At 39.4% G+C, this 19,008-nt stretch overlaps 1 protein-coding gene across 6 annotated transcripts in view; it reads left to right on the top strand.

Moving 5' to 3' along the window:
• Positions 1 to 19,008, top strand: part of RUFY2 (RUN and FYVE domain containing 2) — a 26,142-nt gene extending 7,134 nt beyond the window's left edge. For 2 of the 6 annotated variants that reach the window (XM_032694137.1, XM_032694139.1), the window contains exons 5-18: positions 512 to 635; positions 2,774 to 2,835; positions 3,435 to 3,500; positions 4,911 to 4,980; positions 6,190 to 6,291; positions 6,864 to 6,980; positions 7,450 to 7,617; positions 8,777 to 8,874; positions 12,538 to 12,657; positions 14,389 to 14,518; positions 14,895 to 14,989; positions 15,672 to 15,720; positions 16,014 to 16,091; positions 16,928 to 19,008. In XM_032694137.1, coding sequence (XP_032550028.1) covers positions 512 to 635; positions 2,774 to 2,835; positions 3,435 to 3,500; positions 4,911 to 4,980; positions 6,190 to 6,291; positions 6,864 to 6,980; positions 7,450 to 7,617; positions 8,777 to 8,874; positions 12,538 to 12,657; positions 14,389 to 14,518; positions 14,895 to 14,989; positions 15,672 to 15,720; positions 16,014 to 16,091; positions 16,928 to 17,071 — 1,423 coding nt within the window. In that variant the 3' untranslated portion in view covers positions 17,072 to 19,008. Of the gene's footprint in view, positions 1 to 511; positions 636 to 2,773; positions 2,836 to 3,434; positions 3,501 to 4,910; positions 4,981 to 6,189; positions 6,292 to 6,863; positions 6,981 to 7,449; positions 7,618 to 8,776; positions 8,875 to 9,738; positions 10,149 to 12,537; positions 12,658 to 14,388; positions 14,519 to 14,894; positions 14,990 to 15,671; positions 15,721 to 16,013; positions 16,092 to 16,927 lie in introns of those variants that run through there. The other 4 variants (XM_032694140.1, XM_032694141.1, XM_032694138.1 and 1 more) reach the window with 3 other exon arrangements.

Below are 19,008 nucleotides of genomic sequence, written 5' to 3'. Positions count from 1 at the left end.
ATTTCAAGCATGTATTCATTAAAGTCCAGTCATTTTTTCACACAAGGTAATTTTTTTACCATTCTTCTTTTGCCTTGCATTGCAGTGCTTCTTAACAACATGAGAGTTGTCCGAGTCAGTGTGGCCAGACATCCATCTGTTGTAGTATCCTGTTCAAAAATGGCTGATAGCAAATGTGTGCAGAAGAGCCTTTTCTGGTTTGGTTTGGTTTGTTTTTTAAGGCAAATAAAACCTTGACTCCAGCCATCCCAACCATCCAGCAACTTGTGGCTCAGATTTCTGGAGCCAAAGGGAGTATCTTTGTTTATAATAGCCTCTGATACGAAACATGCACTTGGAATTTTTAAATATTTATGAGGTGAAAGTATGGGCAGGCCCAGTTCATCTTGAAGGATGTTGTAGGAAGGTTGTTGTAAGAGAAACAATTCAAATTTGTATGTCACTTATTATTAATTTATTGGATGTATATATAAGGAATACACCAATAAGATGTGATTTTCTTCTTTAACAGTGAATTTTATGAGTATCACGCACTGATGATGGAGGAAGAAGGAGCAGTAATTGTTGGGCTGTTGGTTGGGTTAAATGTGATAGATGCCAACCTATGTGTGAAGGGAGAAGACCTGGATTCACAAGTAAGTCAACACAGGTAAAGGAATGTGTGTGCAATCCATAGGATGTTTGTGTCCAGTGAAATTTTTACTATGGAGTTGTGATTTGTTAGCAATCTTACTAGAGACTGCTCAGGGTGTGATGATCCAGCTCCTGGGGCCATGAGGCTGTTGAATTAACCTCATATCAGGTGGGTCAGGCCTTTGGATGGTGGTGATTGTCAGAGTGCAAGGATGCAGGGTTATGCTTTGTCATCACATGGATGCAATAGTAGCAAGGCAGAGTTGTTTCCATCCTCACTGTGTAACTCATCCTTCTCCTCTGGAGGATGTTCCCTGATCAGTTTATCCTGCTTGGTTCATTTATTGCCGTTCTGGAACATAATAGGAATGATACAAGGACCTGGAACAAAAACTCTCGTTGCATAATAACAACCTTATGAGAAATGGGACCACTTTCAATCTTCAAAACAAGACTTGGAATTCTTCCTGCTTTGCAACGAGCTTTGACTTTGAACTTCAATCTTTTCCAAGAAAATCTTAACACATTCCCTTGAAGGCAGATGCACAAGTATTTGCAAATAAATGTAGACTGTTTCAGTCCTGAGGATTTTTTTCAGCTTCTTTGTGGAAAGAATCTTAATAGTTTAAGTGATTATTTCTGTATTGCAGCACATATTTGATGAAAAACAATTCTTCTGGGAAAGAAAACTTATAGCTAACTGGATATGTGTGCTGTTGGATCAAAGGGTTAGCTTGTCCTTGATTGTTTGTTCTGGTTACTATCTAATATTACTTTTAGACACCCAATTTGTGTAAAAGAAGATCTAACATTGGAAGGCCTGTAATTATAAAAAACTTACCAACTTGCTCTTGGTGTTGAGAATGAAATGCCTGTATTGTAAATCCCCAAACCCATTGCCAGCTGCACCTCTGTTTTCTGGGTCACTTGGTGGCCTTGCTGTGTGAGGGGAGGTAAAGCTTCATTTGAGAAGGTAGAAGTGGCTGTGCAGATGAGATTCTGTTTGCAGCTTGTCCAGATGTGACATTTATAAAGTGTCCAGAGTAATTCTGTTAGTGAAGAGTGGTATAAATAAGGCACCTTCGCAGAGAAGCCAGAAGCAGCAAGTTGTGTTGAGCAGAAAGACAAAACTTCTGGAGGTTGATGGAAGTCGCAGCCAGGAGCAGTTTTGGTGTGTTAAAAGAATGCTGTTCAGTGGTGAAATGTGTGTGTGCACACATGGAGAACTAAAATAAAGCAACTTTTATAGAGAGAACATTTTACCTTTTTTTTAATAGAGATAGTACTTGACTTCAAGGAGCAAAATACATTTTAAAAAAGCTTTTGGAGAAGAGACTTTTTAGCAAAGATGTGGAAAGAACAAGTACAAGACCATCACAGGATACTGACTGCATTGTATAAAACAAGTAAATGTTAGACTTAGCAAGTTACTTGTATCCAAAAGCTAAAGAGAGCTCCAGAAAAGAGCAGTAGATCAGAGAAATTGAAATACTTTTGTGAAAAGGCTGCTAGAGACCAAAGAGGAAGGGGTTTTGTAAAGCAAACGTGGTTCAATACTTTTGTTAGACATTCATGAATAGAGCTGGAAGCAGAACTCGTGGCAGTGTTAAATACATAGTATATATGATTAAATTACAATTGAATAGGAAATAAATTAATTAGATTCAGATTTGGAAAAGATGAAAAAAATGAATGCAGTTGATTTGTCCCCCTTGGGAATCAGCATTTGTGGAGAGGTGGTATTATTTTGACAAGGAATATTGTAAAACAAAACATGGGGTAACATCAGTTTGGGAGGTGTGCTGTGACAGGGAATCATGTGAAACACTAATCAGCCGGGGATAGGGCTGTGGAGTATCTGGTAATTCCCTAAATGAAAGTTTCCTCTAAGCTTGTGGCTAAGCTCAGTCAGAGGAAGAAGTCATCTTTTCTTTGGAATTTGGTACATGGCACATTGTTAATTTTATTCAGGTGTAACATAATTCTTAGTAAATATGAAATCTACACTTAAAAAAAAAAAAGAATCTCGTTTTAAATGGTATAGTTCAGGTTTTGAGCTGAAACTGGACCAATCTCAAGGCTGTAAATATCAACAACAGTTATTTGCATGATATGAAACTGTACCTTTGCTTTCCACTAGGTTGGGGTGATTGATTTCTCTGTGTATTTGAAGAGTGATGATGACATCGGGGGTAAAGAAAGGTATGTCCTCACCAAATACCTCTGATTTTGCATATTAACAAATGACTTCTTGAGTGGGGCCCTGTCCTTTGTAGAAATAAGTCAGGTTCCCTAGAAATGAAATCTTCTGATTTCAGTCTCGAGCGAAATGGCATCCTAAATTGTTTTGTATGACTGGTTAGCTGGAAGAACATTTGCACTCTGGAGCAAACTCCAGCAGCATCACCTACTGCTTTTACCTGCTGGACAGTATTGGAGGATTGCAGGGTGGCAGTGAAAAGGAACCTGCAGACCTCTAAGCCCTCAGCTTGGGGTTTAGTCATTGTTTCAAAGAACCAGAGTTATGGCAGAGTAAATAATCATCCTTTTTCTTTTCAGACTGTGTGTGTTCTTAGGCTTCATGTACAGGAATTGTTTGCAGTTAAAGCACTGGATTTCTTTCTCTCTTACTGCTATCACAATGTGGGTTATTGACTTCATGACTATGAGATGAAGTTGCTTCCTCTCTTATTAAAAACACAGTTAAGGTGGACATTTGCATATGGTAGATATGCATATTTTCAGTACCTGGTTCAATACATCATTTTGTTAAAGCTAGTTTCATTTTGTGCTTGCTTTAGAGATGTTCAGATTGCTGCAATATTGGACCAAAAGAATTATGTTGAAGAACTAAACAGGCAACTGAAGTAAGTATTACTTAGAAGTGTGTGTGTCAGGGCAGGCAGGGAAATTCCTGTTGCACCACAGCTTTGGGAAAGAACTCCAAGAAAGAGGTGCAAGTTCTTGGTGTTTAAGCTGAGGATTTAGTGGAGTAGGAAAGGACACTCTTCCGGGGAAGGCTCAGGAAGTGTGAGTTTTCATGCTTTTCGTTTTGGCAGTCAGAACCTTTATTTTTTCAAAGAAGCAAAAAACAGGAGGCCAAATATGGTGAAGGTCCTCAGGGTTCGTAACTTCACAGGTACGAAGAGCTTGGTCTGGATTCGAGCTGGATTTGAGTATTCTGGGTGAATCCACGTGTTTTTGTTTCTCTACCTTTCACAATATTTTAGTTTGTAGCTTTAACACCTAGGGCTGAAACTAAGTTCAGTGCTTGCTGGAAGCTACTTGTAGGTTGTGGTTCCTCTAGAGACAGTTTTCAGGAAAGCAGCGTTTCCCCCTTACTTTGCATGATGCAACAAGCCCAGTCCACCACTGTGTTTGGTACTGTGCAAACACAGGAGCAGAGATTTTAATTCCCTGAGGAGAACTGTACAAAATTAAACAGTGTGAGGAGCTTAAAAGGGAGAAAAACCCCAATAAACCAAACCCCCAAACCAAATAAACCCACAAAGTAGAGTACATAGCGCAGCTAATCTTGTTCCCTTTTTGAAATGTAGATCATATTTTTAATTTTTGAATGCTGGTAGTCTTGATCATTAGTTACTATAAGGTTACTGTTGGAGTAGAGATAGTCTGGTTTGAAATGGTGTTTTGTTTTCCTGTGTGTGAAGTGCAACCTGAAGAACATGTGCTTCCAGCAGAAACAGGCATTCAGGTTATGGAAAAGGCCTGACTGTAGTTTGATACTGTAAAAAACAAGAGTAATAAAAGGGAATAAAATTCTGATGAGACTCCTAAATGAAGTCAAGAAGCATCAAGAAAGAGAGAACCTCGGGACAAATCTCAAAAAAATCAATGATTTTGTAAAAGAAATGTGTTTTAGAGGAAGAGAACCTGAAGAGTGGTTTTGTTTTATAGGGGAAAATAACATGGAGATTGTAAACTCTTCATAAACACAGAGATTCTCCTTGAAGGGAACTCATTTATCTTTTGGATGCTTTGGATATAGTTGTGAGGATAAAGGAAAGGGAGAATACGTGTGAAGTCATAGCCAACCAGGAGTTTAAGTGACAGGGATGACATTGGGAATTGTAAAGAAGTATAAAAATATTCAACAAAGGAGAGTAATTTTCTTACATTTAGGAAAACCTCAGATAACGGGAGCAGACTTTTTAGTTCTTAACCATTAATCCCTGTACCTTACATTACAGTTTTTGTGCTTGTTTGGCTGAGTTTTGCTGTAATTTTGAATACCATTTTTTCTTTTTCCCTCTCAGTAGCACAGTCAGCAGCCTCCATGCAAGGGTTGATTCACTGGAGAAATCAAACACTAAACTGATTGAAGAGGTATTGTTTTCTTTTGGGAATGTATAACGTATTATTTAGTCTCAAAGGCTGTTTTGCTAAATATATTGTATTATTCTATGTAAGTTTTGTATAATGGGTTCAGATACCTTTATTTTGGCCTAAAGGAAAGGTACAGTAACTGCAGGAATTTGAAGCCAGCTTGCCTAGGTAGCCTGTAGCATTGGGAAATTAATTCTGGGTGACATTGCAATTTCCAACTTTTGGACAAAACGAGAAGAGAATCCTTTCCTAATGCCAGCTGTCAGTCTGATTTTGTGCAGATGACTAGTCCAGAATGAATGGCATCAGTTGCTACAAAGAGACAGAAAGCAGTTCACCAAGCAATTTCTGTTACTCAGCTTTAACCAAAGGATTGTTTCTTACTAGTTTGCTGTATGCCTATATAGAGCTTTTAGACTTGTCTAGTTCTGGTTTTATATTTATATCCTATATTTCTCCTTATCTTTGATGCTTGCCTAGATTCTAATGTTTTTAACTTTGTAAGAGACAACATCTTTTTTTTTTTTTCCAAGTCCGAGCTGCTTGAGAAATAGTTAAGTGGAAAATTGAAAACTCTAAATTCAGCTGTGGAAGGGACTCGAGGTGAAATGTATCCACACAGAGGAAAGACATTGTTTCTGAGTGTTAATTCTCAGAGTATTCTGGGTCCTTTACAAACCCTCAGCCCAGCTCTCACCTAGTTTGATCATTTGGCTTATAATTCTGATGTTAAGGTATATACTGTCGGGCCCAGTTATGAAATGTCATCTTCTGTAAATATGTTTACTTTTCATCCGGGGGAGGCTCTCCTGTGTAAATTGCACCATTTGATACATTAAGATGTCCAAAAAAAGAGAATAAAACTGGATGAACTTGAAGTCAAATGGAAACAAAAAATTGAGGATGAGGAAGGGGAGCTGGGGGTCTTTAAGTCATAATGAAGCAAGGAAAAGAAAGCGTGTTCTTTGCCAGACATGGAATAATGAAGTATCTTGAATACTCGTGCTGCTGTGTAATGAAAGTGACTCAGGACTGAAACCAGGAGCTTTGTTTTCTTCAAAACAATTAATCCTCTGTTTGGTAGGTGAGAATAGAGCAGAGGATGTCTTGGTCTTGCGTTCATCAGAACATTTTTCCCTTTATTTCTACTCACAGTAGTGGTCACACTGCTTTGCTTTTTTTGTTTGTTTGTTTGTTTTTTCTTTTCAGTTAGCGATAGCTAAAAACAATATAATTAAACTCCAGGAAGAAAACCATCAATTAAGGAGTGAAAATACTCTGATTTTAATGAAAACCCAGCATCATCTAGAGGTATGTTGGTTTCACCACATTTAACATCGTGACGTTGTGTTTGTACTTCTCAGCCTGAAGTGAGCTGTGACTTGTCCAAATCTGAAACAACTTTCATCAGAGAAAGGACCTATGAGAAGGCAATACTGTGTGAAAGTCTTGTCAAAATAGGCTGTGTTTTAGTTGGCAGACTGTCTGTTTTGGCCTGTCTCGTTGTATCTGGAGTCATTGTGTGTCCAACTGCTAAACTTGACTTTCCAGCTGTGATTTGCAGCTCCTTCTGTGACTCCTCGTACGTGTTTCCCAGGATGATGGGTAAAAGCCCACGTTAAGCAGATGTTTGGATTGCTCAGTACTGAAACAGTTGTATGTTCAACTGACACTGAAGGAGGACAGTGCTGCAGTATAGATGTTCCTTTTGCTACCTTTGCTCAATTCTCATTCTAAAACTGATGATCACAGGGCAGGATCAGCTCTCTCTGTGTCTGTGCTGTGCTTGGATAATGTATTTGTCAGGTTGATTTTGTTTCTCCTGAATCTCTGCTATTAATTGCTGTACTTGTGATGGAGAAAGACTCTCTGTATCTTTGTAGGCAACTAAAGTGGATGTTGAAGCAGAACTTCAGACCTACAAACACTCCAGGCAGGGTTTGGATGAGATGTACAGTGAAGCTCGCAGGCAGCTTCGGGAGGAGTCCCAGCTTCGACAGGTGAGTCTTGCTGCCTGTGATAAAAAGAGGTTTTTAACAGAGCAATCAGCACATCAGTATTTCTGTAATAATGTTGCTGAAGAATAGTAGAGAAAGAATATTTTTCTTTGAGAAATTTTAGGTTAAGTTGTTAGCAGTACTGTGTGCTCTGTATTATGCTAAATACAAATACTTTAGTTCTGTTTTTGTAATTAATACTGAGGCAACTCTGTGCAGCGCTGACAGGGTAATTTTTTGTCATGTGAATTGTCTTCTCCTGGAGTTAAGAAAACCCCACTGGTCACTAAGTATATGAGTGTAACATTTATGTAGTGTTCAATTTGCAAAATGAAAGAGGGGCAGAATTTCGGAAGGGGTGAAATAGGTGGTGCTGCTGCTCTGTTCGAGTTTGCTTCCCGGGGTTTTTCCAAGACAGAGTGTTACATAGTTACATAATTAGTCTGTGTTACACTGTGCTTGTGTTTTATAGGATATGGAGAATGAGCTGGTGGTTCAAGTCAGTATGAAACACGAGATAGAGCTTGCCATGAAGTTGCTGGAGAAGGATATCCATGAGAAGCAGGATACCCTCATCGGCCTCCGCCAGCAGCTTGATGAAGTTAAAGCAATTAACATGGAAATGTACCAAAAGCTGCAGGTAAAACTGCTGCAGACAAAGCAAGTGAGAGAAATGCATTGCCATTCTGGTCAGTTAAATATGCTGTTCCTTTGGGTTTTGGTTCCCTTGCGCTTCTTAGGTCAGTGGGACATTTTGGGGCATTGCTTGTGCAAATGTGACTTCACACAAAGTTCTGAAGGCAGCCACTGGGTGTGTTTATAGAAGAAAAGAGTGTGGGGATAAGATCATGGCCTAATAACATGCTGTGTGAAAGAGAGCAATAGTGCATCTGTAAAATGACTTTTTTTTTGACCTGTGTTGTATTTAAAAAAACGAAAGGCACATAGTGAGGAGTTGAAGACCTGACCTTTCCAAGTAAGAAAAGGAAGACAAGACTGTGTTAAGTAGAAAAAAGTAATTACAGTTTTGGGGGGTTTTTTTATTTTTTTTTTATTTTTTTTTAATCTGTCAACAAATTAAGAAAATCTGTAACAATGCAATGCCTTTTTGGGAAAATTTGGGTCTCAGAGACCCCCCATGCAGTGAACAGATAACAAAAACACTTGGGAAGTTTACCAGTGAATTATTAATGCAGAACATTACTTTGATTTATGGAATAAATTATCAAAACCAGCACAAGAAACCAGTCAAATCTGTGGCAGAATGAGGGGAAAAAAATCAGGATGCTGCAAAAAGATAATTGAGGTGCTGGACAAAAGATCCTACTTTTCCACCTGCAACTGTGAGGAAACTGGACCAGAGAAGGAGAAATATAAATAGAGCTGGAAAGAAAAATGAGAAGAGAATGTTCTCCAGTGTGAGGGTCTGTGGGGTTTGGATCTGTAGGAGAACCTTAGTGATTTTCAGGACTAAACATCTTGGCTCTTTACTGGTAAGGTTCTAATGGGCTACTGGATTGGTGAATTTAAGTTGACTTCCAAAATAATTAACTAAGAAAGGAAATCAAAGGGAAACATTTTTGCTTAAAATATAGCATCACTCACAGAGACAAAAGTACAGATTTGCCAGGCATAGAATGTTAAGTACTTGTCAGCAAGGGTTTTTAGAAGGGAATGCTTAAAATAATTAAAATATTAAGTCATTACAAGTTTTCCCCTTCAGATACTGAAGAAAAAGCCCCCACGAGGTAGCAGTGCAAAATACACCAACTTCAGTTTTGACCTTTTTTGTAACACAGGTTTCTGAAGATGCTATGAAAGAAAAGAGTGAAATAATTAGTCGATTAGAGGATAAGACCAATCAAATTAATGCAGCTATGAAACAACTAGAACAAAGGTACAGCCCCATCTCTGTTTCTCTCCATTCATCACTCCATCCCCTCACGTTTTACTGCATTCCTACACAGCTGCCACTGAAATGTAACTGTCAAGTAGAACGTTTAAAATGAACCTTTCTGAAGCTTCACCTAGTGCTTTGCCGTTGGATCTTTTTTTTCTGTTTAACAAATACAACTTCCTTGAAACACAAACTTGATCTTTCAGTTTTCTCCCTCCACCATCTTTCTTCCGGTCCTAGGTTTTTGTGCTGATATCAAAAGCTGTTCTTTCAGTTGTTTCAAAATTACGGTTCATTATTACCTATTTTTTCCCCCACCTGAATGAAATGCAATAGAAACTGAAGCATTAATCTTGCTTGTACTTAAGCATGTGCTTAATATAAGCATTTAATGCCTTCAAAGATCACTGGTGTATTTACTGAAGCTGTTACAGTTTTGTCCATTGCTTTGGAAGTGCCATTATTTTCAATGACCTAATGAGTTTTCACACTGGAAGGTTGAAAAGTGAAAGACTAAAAGTCCAGGATATAAATTTACATTACAGTTAGACTGCATGTACTACATGATATAATATGATTCATATGTTTTAATTTAGTGGCCTTATATGCAACATTGATCTTTTTAATTGTAAAATATAACATATCCATGAGCCCTGTCATGTTGGTGTTTGACATGTCTTTTTTTTCATTTAAATCTGATTATGAAAAACATGTATTAAAAAAAAATTAGTGACATGAATATTCTTTTATTGACATCCTTTTTTCCTCTTTTTTCTTTTTCTTTTTATCCTTTATCCCAATTTTTGTTTTTAATGTTTTGCTGCCTTCATCTGTCTTTGATTTTTGTCCACTGCATTCATGAAGTGACAAAGATCTGTTAACTCAGACTAGGACTATTGCAATGTCATTCGTCAAATGTGCCAGCAATGAAGCTCAGCACCAGTATAAGCTTGTCAAGGATATATCATTCTGAAAGCTCCTCCTCATCTGCTGGGTTGAAATAGTTACTGATAAAATAGACCTTCAGAACTTTAAAATTCAGACTTTAAAGTGGTATTAGAAATCCTGCACTGTAACTGGTCGTAGCTGGGTTCTGTTTTGTTTTCTGAAAGAACATCACCTCTGATCTCACTTATCCCTCTTAAAAAACCAGTAAATTACTATTACTATTACTAAGCAAATGTGAGCTAGTTTTCTAATGCTATTTAATCACTTCTTAGTTGTAAAACAAAGTTTATTGTAGGAGGTTAAAATACCTTTTTCCCTGCTTACTACTTTTACACAGAGTGACAGGAGTTTAGGGAAGAAGAGCTGAGTGTTCTATCAGAACAATGTGTGTGAGAAAAGAGGGTGCTGCCAACATTTATAATCTGTACGTACAGTGAAAGAATGACAGGGTTTGGGGATAAAACAGCTAAAGCACAATTCCATTTTGCTGATGTCACATGGTGAAATATTTTCATGGAGCCTGACTTGGGTGGGACTCCAGACAGGAGGGACAGTAAATCCTGTAGCTGTGCCTCCTGCCCAGAGCAGCTGCACCCTGCTGGCTGCCGGGAAAGGTGCAGTGGTAAACAGGGTTTAGGGTTAGGGCCCAGCCCCTGAACTTGTCCAGCTGGTTTTTCAGCGGAGGATCTGCCTGGCTGCGTCTGCACATCAACACCCCAACAGCCGTGGGAGTGCCCAAAGCCTTTTCCCTCCCTCCACCCATCACTGGGCTGCCTTTACAACTTGAATTTCTGCTGTGAGTTGCTGCTTGGCTGCACTGCAGAAATAAGAGTTTAACCACCTGACTGCCCCTGATACACTTCCTGATGTTTGCTCTGAAATTTGTAATGCAAGTTGACTGGGAAAGTCATCTTCAGGTCTTTCAGCACAAGGGGATATGTTTGCAAAAGTGGGCAGGACACAATAATACAGAAAGGTTTCTACTCCATGGTTGTATGCTGCCTTATTCCTTAGTTTGGAGTCAGAAAGAGCCTGTAACATGGGCTGGCTACTGAAAAATAAAAGTAAATATCTTCCATCCTCAAAGAAAACCCAAACCACAAGCACTGACTAGACCAGTGGGTGGACCATAGCAGGAATGGGAGCACTGTCCATCTGACTGTGTAGACAAGTGTCTGCCCCAGTACCATCTGAGTGGCCAATCCAGCTGCAAACTGGGGCCAGCTCAGCCTCTAAGTGAATGCCAGCAGTGCAGGCAGGCCCAGCACCCAGGGGATGGGGCTGCAGCTTTTGAGCAGCAGGTCCCCTTCTGCCTTGCTTCTGGAAACTACACTGGAGTAGATTTTGTGATTTAGGGCAGGATTTAACTCGCTGTTGGTGTTAATGTCCTGTGTAGCTTCATTCAGCTTCTGCACAGGGAACTGACCTGCTTTTCCCCAGTATTCTCCTTGGCATGATTTGGCCCTCTGTGCACTACCATTGCAAGTATGACTGGGAGCATCATTCTCAAACCCCCTGGGACAGTTGAGATAGTGCACACTGGATAAGATTAATTCCAGCCTTTGTTCACTTGTTTACTGGCAGCTTTTGCAAACTCCTGCTGGTGCATCAGCAGAAGCCCAGAGGCAAACATATTGCTGACTTACCTCTTTTTAGCTGACGCTGGAGTTGAGTTGCTCTGTGTTCAGGTAGCTGCTGGAATTGAGAAATCAAGCATCTCTCAGATTTCTCCCACCACTCACCTGAGAGGCCCTTAAACAGGGCCTAAATGGGATGCAGCAGGTGGGGACATTCAGTGGTCCTTCACAGGCTCTTCCACTCTCCTACCTTTTCATCCAGGCAGGGGTAGCCTGATGCAGCACAAGTCCCATTTTAGTACATTCCCTTTGGTTACACTGCATCCATCTTTTTTTTTGCACTAAAGAGGTGACCAAGCAGGGAGGGCCCACAGTGAAGTAATGGATTCCAAGGGGAGTGTTAGCTGAAGCAGGCACAACCCCCTGGAATTCAGTAAGGAAAGATTAAATAAAAAAACCAATCCCTCATTTCCTGATGAATCGTTTTTATTTGTCTATAATATGGAGCTATTTTAACCAGTGTAAGAATGCATTATTTTTAATACAGGTTATTTAAATTAATTTAAGAATATGATGTGGTTGAAATAGTTCTATAAGTGTAGTGGGACCTGTCAGGGTGTACTTTGATGTCTTAGGCTAGTTAAGTTTTTTGCTGTCTGACTGCAGTGCTCTGTATTCAGCCTTAAGCCTCAATTGTTTTGAGCTGCTTTTGCACAACATATGCTCTGCCCCCTCTTAATGGGTGACTAGTGTGAGCCAAGTACTTCTACAGGATTTATTTGGGGGAGAAAAAAAAGCTTCAAAAAATACCACATGAAGGAATGCTAAAGGAAAAAGAAAAGCATCAAGTTCTGTGCTTCAATTCAAACTCTGTATCATCATGCTTTGGCACCTGTTATTCATGAGCAGAAAATAAAGCAGTGATTGCTGACAGTGCTTACTCTCTGACTGGGAAAAGCCATGAGCTAGTTCTCTAGGCATTGGATGGATTTCTCGTTTGAGTTTGTGAGTTTCCCCCAGGCTTTGTTTTTATTTAGAAATGTTTCTATTTCCCCATTTTTCTTTTATTTGTCTTCTTCACCCTCTACACCCTAATTCTAGCTTCAGTTTTACCCAAAGTTGATTTGAATTACACCAGATTGCAGCAAGCAGAGAAGGCCCAAATGGAGGCTGAGGCTGAGGATGAGAAACTTAAGCAGGAATATGTGAATAAATCTGAAAGTCTGCAGAAGGAATTCTCCCAGAAGGAGAAACAGCTGTAAGTATGTCTTTGCTGTTTGGAAAAACACATGGCAGTAAACATTCTACATGGCAATATGTCCTGTGTCCTGATCCAGGCTGGTTGTTGAGAAATGGTTTTGAACAGAATGTAAATACTTAAGATCTTAATGTGAGGTACTGGCAATGCAGGAGAAAATATGCCATTCCAGGAAAGTCAAACTGGCTTTGAGTGCCTCTAAAATGATATACAGCTTGAAAGGAAGGGAAAGAACAGTATTATTTTTCTGTCTAAAAGTTCCAGTTTAATTCATGAGGGAGTTATCCTAAGTGGGGGAAAATACATAGTGTAGTAGTAGTAGTAATACACACTCTTAACAAAACCCACAAGCGTGGAGTAGGATAAACTTAAACAGAAGTGGTGTAAGAATAGTTTGGTTGATCTGCTTGTGAATAAGGCAGAAGTGGTTTAACTTACCACTGCACAGGAAATAAAAAAATAAAAATTCACCAGAGTCATAAAAGTTAAAAACTAATGTAAAAGCCAACCCTGTTAAATCATTCAGTACTAATTTAAAGAAGTATGTAATGCTAAAAGCTACCTGTAAGGGCAGGTATTTTCCCTGTTTGGGAAGATAACACATCGATTATTGAAGTAAATCTGTGGCTTAAAATTCAGCGATTTCCAATCCCATTATTAGCCCCCCACACCTCTCTCACAGCTCTGAATGATAATACACTTGTTGAACTGTCATGATAAATGTTCACTTTACTACCACAGTCATGTCTGCAGATTTGGGCAAAAGAACAGTTCAGACCCCAGGCTTAGAATTCTGCAATTCTGAAACCTCCAGGTCACGTTCACTTCTTTTTCAGCCAGATGCTGAGATAGTGTCCCAAAATGTAAGTCTTTCCTTTGAAAATGGTTTGGTTTTAAACCAGGAAAATTAATGTGGATACAGGTTTTTCATCAGAAGACCTCGCATATGAACACACTCAGATTTTTCTCCTCTTTTTGTGTTGGCACAGTTCAGATCTGCAAGGTTTGAACAGTGTGCTTCCACCCTCTGGTTTCTCCATAACATTCTAAACACCAACTCTTCCATGAAACTGATAGTAAAATTCCAGCTGGAATGGACCTTCCATCAGAGTAGCCCCAATTCCTTTAACTGGCCTTCTGTTAAACTAACAGAATCCGTTTCCCTCTTTGTGTTGAACCTCAGTTATGCAGAAAGCTCAATAAAAATAGTAATTTAAAATCTGTGCTCCTTTATTTTCAATTCTGTTCAAAATGCCATAAACCTTAGTCTAAAATAGAAGATTCACATTTACAGGTGTAAAATTAAATAACTTTTATGTGTACCAGAGACATCTGCAACCATTGTGGCAGATTGGGTTGGTTTATTTTAGAAACAAGCTGTTTAAGGTTAAGAGGGCTTTCACTTATGCATGCTTTAAAAATACTTCAGAATTTTGTGGTTAGTCTTCTCTTACTCATTTATATCGAAGGTCAACTATTCAAAATTATGCCATATTCTTGGTACTTTAAACACACTTATTTTTAAAAGCATTTTCTAAGTGACAATGCTTTGTTTACTGCACTGATACATAAAATATTGTTATGTTGATTCATTATTTCTGTTTGGGAAAACATGTAAGTTAATAATTTATTATCATAATCATCTATTGCACCCAGAAATAAACTCATTTTTGTTTTTAAAAATGATACTCTAGTGCACAGTGATGTTTTGTTTTGTTTTACATATTCTAGGCTTCAGCTGGAAACAGATTTGAAGATAGAAAAGGAGTGGCGGCAAACCTTAGAGGATGATCTTCAGAAGGAGAAGGAAACTGTATCTCATCTGAGATTAGAGACCCAAGAAATAATTAACCTTAAAAAAGTAAATTCTGCAGCAAAATTTGACTAGTAATTTAGACATTGCCTGCAAAGTTAATTATGGACTTTGACATGGTATTTTTAAGAATTTCTGCAAGTAGAAAAGGAAGATTAGATTAATGTATTCTCACAAATAGAATAAGAAAAAAATGGGGTTTTTACTCTCCATTTAGCCCTCAGATCAGAGCTCAGTGCTTTGGTTTAATTGTGAGTGGTTGCTGTTCCAAGTTGAACTCGGAGCCCCAGTAGTGGGATGGATCCCTCATTCCCTTGGCCTGCTCAGCACGGTCAGCTCTGGGCAGGAGCAGTTTTCTAGGCAGGGGGCAAATACAACCTGAGAAGAGTTTGGCTTCATTTTACTTTGTTTGTTCTGTTATAAGGAGTTCCTTAAACTTCAGGAAAAGAACAAGCAACTGAAAAGGATATGTGAAGACCAAGAAGCTGCTCTCCAAGAACTGGCATCCAAGCTGAGCGAGTAATTCCATTATTCGTGATGACTGTTATTATTGTCAGATAAACTCGAATTAAGAACAATAATCAGGTGGTGCTCAAGTGTATTAGACTGTGACAATAATATTGTTATTTTGGTAACTAACCAGTTAGGAGAAGTGAATATGTCTAGTTAGGTCAGGTCTGTTAATTTTTAATTTTGGCAGCTCTGGAATGTCCCTTTGGTCAGCTGGGATCCCCTGTCCTGGCTGTGTGCCCTCCAGACTTCCCATCACCCTCAGTCTCCTCCCCAGTGTGGCAGGACAGGGAGCAGGAAGGGCCTTGGATCTGTGTGTGCTCTGCTCAGCAATAACAAAACCATCTCCATTACCAACCTGTGTTCAGCACAGATCCAAAGCACAGCCCCTCCCAGGCACTGTGAAGGCAATTCTCTGTCCCCCAGCCCAAAGCACCCAGTGCCCAGCGTGCAGAGGCTAAAAGGGGACTTGGATGCCCTCTGGAATAGCTGGGGGGGTGTGTCCTGTGGCTCAGGGGTGGGTGGGCTGGCACTGCATGGCTGTGGGGAGGCTGTTCTCTCCACAGGGTGGGCTTGTGCTCTTCTTCAGAGGGCTTGGCTTAGAATTTTTTGAGGTTGAAACCAACTTTTTAAATTGTTAGACCGTGACTGACCATGTAGAAGTTTGAAACAGCATTATCTTATTCTTTAGATCAAAGCTGAAAATAGAAGATATAAAAGAAGCCAACAAAGCATTGCAGGTCAGTAGCACTTTGAGGAAAGAAAACTTTTTTTTTTAACTGTTCCTTTTGAAATCTTTAGTACCTCGAGCATGTTCTCTTTGCACCTATACTTGCACTGTCTTGTCTCCTTTTGGGTTTGGGGTGTTTTGGAGCAGTCCTGTGCTGCCGTAGAGTGTCTTTGGGACATTACACTGGTCCCAGGGCACTGAGCAATTCAGACAGTGAATGTTCTGCTCTTGATTTGTCTTGTCCCCTGAAGCCCAAAGTTTAACTTCATTAGGTACATACAATTATGGTAATTTTTCCTTCAGGGCCAGGTTTGGTTGAAGGACAAAGAGGCCACACATTGCAAGTTATGTGAAAAGGAATTTTCGCTTTCCAAAAGGAAGGTAAAACTATTAATAAAATTTCTTCCAACATGTTTGTAACTATTATGAGAAAAAAAAGTTAATTATCTTAGAGGTGTGCCATGAAGTGTAAATGCTCAGGTGAATGCAGAGTTATTGTTAAGGTGTCTTTCTAGTTCTTTGACACATATGATGCAGCTGGGCCCTAATTTCAAAAGAAACGGTGTCTTTTGGTTAAGTGCCACAAAGGAATATTTTAAAACTTTAAAATTATTTAAGTACTTTGTGGAATCCTCGTCTCAAACACATGTCAGCTCTGGCACTGTTACAATTTGACGTGTGGAAGTCTTTTTATGACATCTTTTTATACAGTGGAGTTAGAAAATGTGAGTTTATTGTCATTTTAAAGTAAAATGTGATGGTAATTTCCATGCTTTAATAATGTGTGCAGGAATTTTCATCTTACCTTTTTATGTTAAATCTCAATTTTCTACCTGACAGAAGCATCCACTGTTTGGAATATCATTGCTCAGGCTGTATTTTTATACAGCAGAATATGTGCTTAATCCAGAGCTTGAGTGCAATCTGCAAAGCATATATGTAAATAAAAAAGTAATAAGTATATAAGGCCCTAGAAGTAATAAATATATAAGGACCTAGACCACTGTGCTGCAATCTAGATAAACATGATCTGTGTAGGATTGCATCATAATTTGGGACGTGGGTGAATTCCTGTTCTAAAGCTGATTCCGTGCTCAGACCCTAGAAGTGAAAGGGGCCACATTTCGGATTGCTCTGTGTATACTGTTTATTTTTCCCAATTGCTGAGTACATTTCCATTGTAAATTTAAACTTTTAATCTTCTCCCTGCTATTTAGCATCACTGTAGAAACTGTGGTGAGATCTTCTGCAATGCCTGTTCTGACAATGAGCTGCCTCTGCCCTCCTCACCAAGGCCTGTCCGGGTCTGTGACTCCTGCCACGCAATGCTCATACAGAGGTGCTCTTCTAACGTGCCCTAAGGTTGTGTCACTAGATATTCATTAGTTCTGGTGTTCAGCTATTCCTGTAGAAAACCCAACGCCACCTAAAGAATGTACAGCAGTATTTCCAGGCTTCCAGGTAAGCAGTGTAGAGTTGCAGTTTTGAGGTGCACTGGAGGAGTCACTTCTCTGCTTCCTCTTGAAACCAACAGAGAAAATGGGACCCAAATGTCAAAAATGCACATGTGGAAAAAAAAAACCCAAACAGATGAGGATGTTGGTCTAACAAATGGCTCAGCATCTCCTTTGGAGGAGGCAGGGCAGCTTATAGAGGAGATTCAGTGTTAACATTTGGTGGGTGTTTTAGTTATTGAGATGCTCTTCAAAAAGGTGATGCACTTCCCTGCTTTTACAGGCTAGTCTGCCGCAAGTCCAACCTGATTCTGCCCCTCAGTGTGCCTGTGATACGTTGTTGTGTAGCAAAACCGTGCAGTAGCTCGTTTTCAATTGTTTTTTAAAAAAATATGGCCATTAATGCAGTGCTCTGATAAGTTTTTGCCAAATACCATATTTGTTTACTTCCTCTTAATTACCAGGACTTGATGCATCCAGGAGTATTGCACTGACAGCTCTGCTCTGTGGAGTCACAGGTGGAAGGGGAGATTTTGTCAGGGAACAAGCAGTGCCTCGGGCACTTGCAGAAGGAAGGTGTGTTTTGGTGAATGATTTTTGCAAATGAACTGTTAATATGATGTATCTGTGTTTCCATCCAAAGAGAGCTGTCCATCACAAACCTTTTGCCCGACATTGCAACTTTGAACGCACCTCTTTGCATTATTTTCGTGCAGGTCATGCTCTCAGGCTGCCCATGCAGTCAGTGTGTAGCTCTAGAAACCACCAGGACAGCCTGGGATTAAATACCAGGGACCACATCCTTTCTGTGTTGCACAGGAAAGTTCTTAGTTTGTCACCATCTCCGTCAAACTTGCAGAATTTGTTCCTAAACTTCATTTTTTTCCAGAGCACCTTTGAGCCCCCCCACTCTGTTGGCACTGATGAGCCCTCAGCAGAATTACCAGGCCGGGAGCTTCTTCAGCTGTGGGCTTGGACTATTCCTACTAACAGGAAAAGGGAGGCTTGGGAACAAGTCTTCTAGTTGTCCTTGCACTTTGTTTAGCTTAGCTTTGTCTCTGGGGATAGGGATTTAGTTAATATCCTAAAATCTAACATAGCTGTTCTTTTCAACACTCAATGTAGTTGCTTATGTAGCTTTTGTAAAGAAAAATGTTTCTAAAATGACCTGATGTAACTTTTTGTAAAATACCAAACAAATACTTGTAAATGTGTAAATAACTTTTGGAAAAAAAATAAATTTAATTGATCTGCAACTTAACTAAGGGAATAATGTCACTTTATTTAAATTTGTAATTGAGAGGATTGTATTTTATTTTATTATGACTTGTTCATGATGCTTAGAAAACTTTTGCCTGTGCTGGGGAGCGGGCACCTACCCTGCTAAAGACACAGTCAAGGGCTGCTCATGTGCCTCCTGAGAGTATTCCCAGAGTGTTTTCCAGTGGGCACCAGAGGCAGCAGGGGTTGATGTAGGATAACACTAATCTGTACTGCTTTAATAAGTAACTTCTCCAAAAGTATGCAACTGAACAGAAGTAATTTTAAAACAGGCAACTTTTTAAAGTGGATTTCCTTAAGATACAATAAATTACATTTCTGTTACTTAACTGCCATCTTTTCCTCTCCTCTGTGCTACCCTCTTTGCAAGGGGAAAAGCGTGCAATTACTCAGATTGTTTTTACTGTCTCCAAGTAACATTTGTCCTTGAACAAACTGGTGAATGCTGACATTCCCTTGCATTCAAACTACACACCTGGCCAGCTTTTAAGGTTTTTGGACCACACTATGACTAATGCTGTATCTTTGTGTTTCTGTAAAAGCCTGCTTTTAGATTGATTCTA

The sequence above is a fragment of the Chiroxiphia lanceolata genome, chromosome 8, assembly GCF_009829145.1.
Source record: "Chiroxiphia lanceolata isolate bChiLan1 chromosome 8, bChiLan1.pri, whole genome shotgun sequence".
In the NCBI taxonomy this organism is placed as follows: Eukaryota; Metazoa; Chordata; class Aves; order Passeriformes; family Pipridae; genus Chiroxiphia; species Chiroxiphia lanceolata.
Note: the sequence above shows the minus strand (reverse complement) of the source record. Positions and strands in the feature narration are given on the sequence as shown.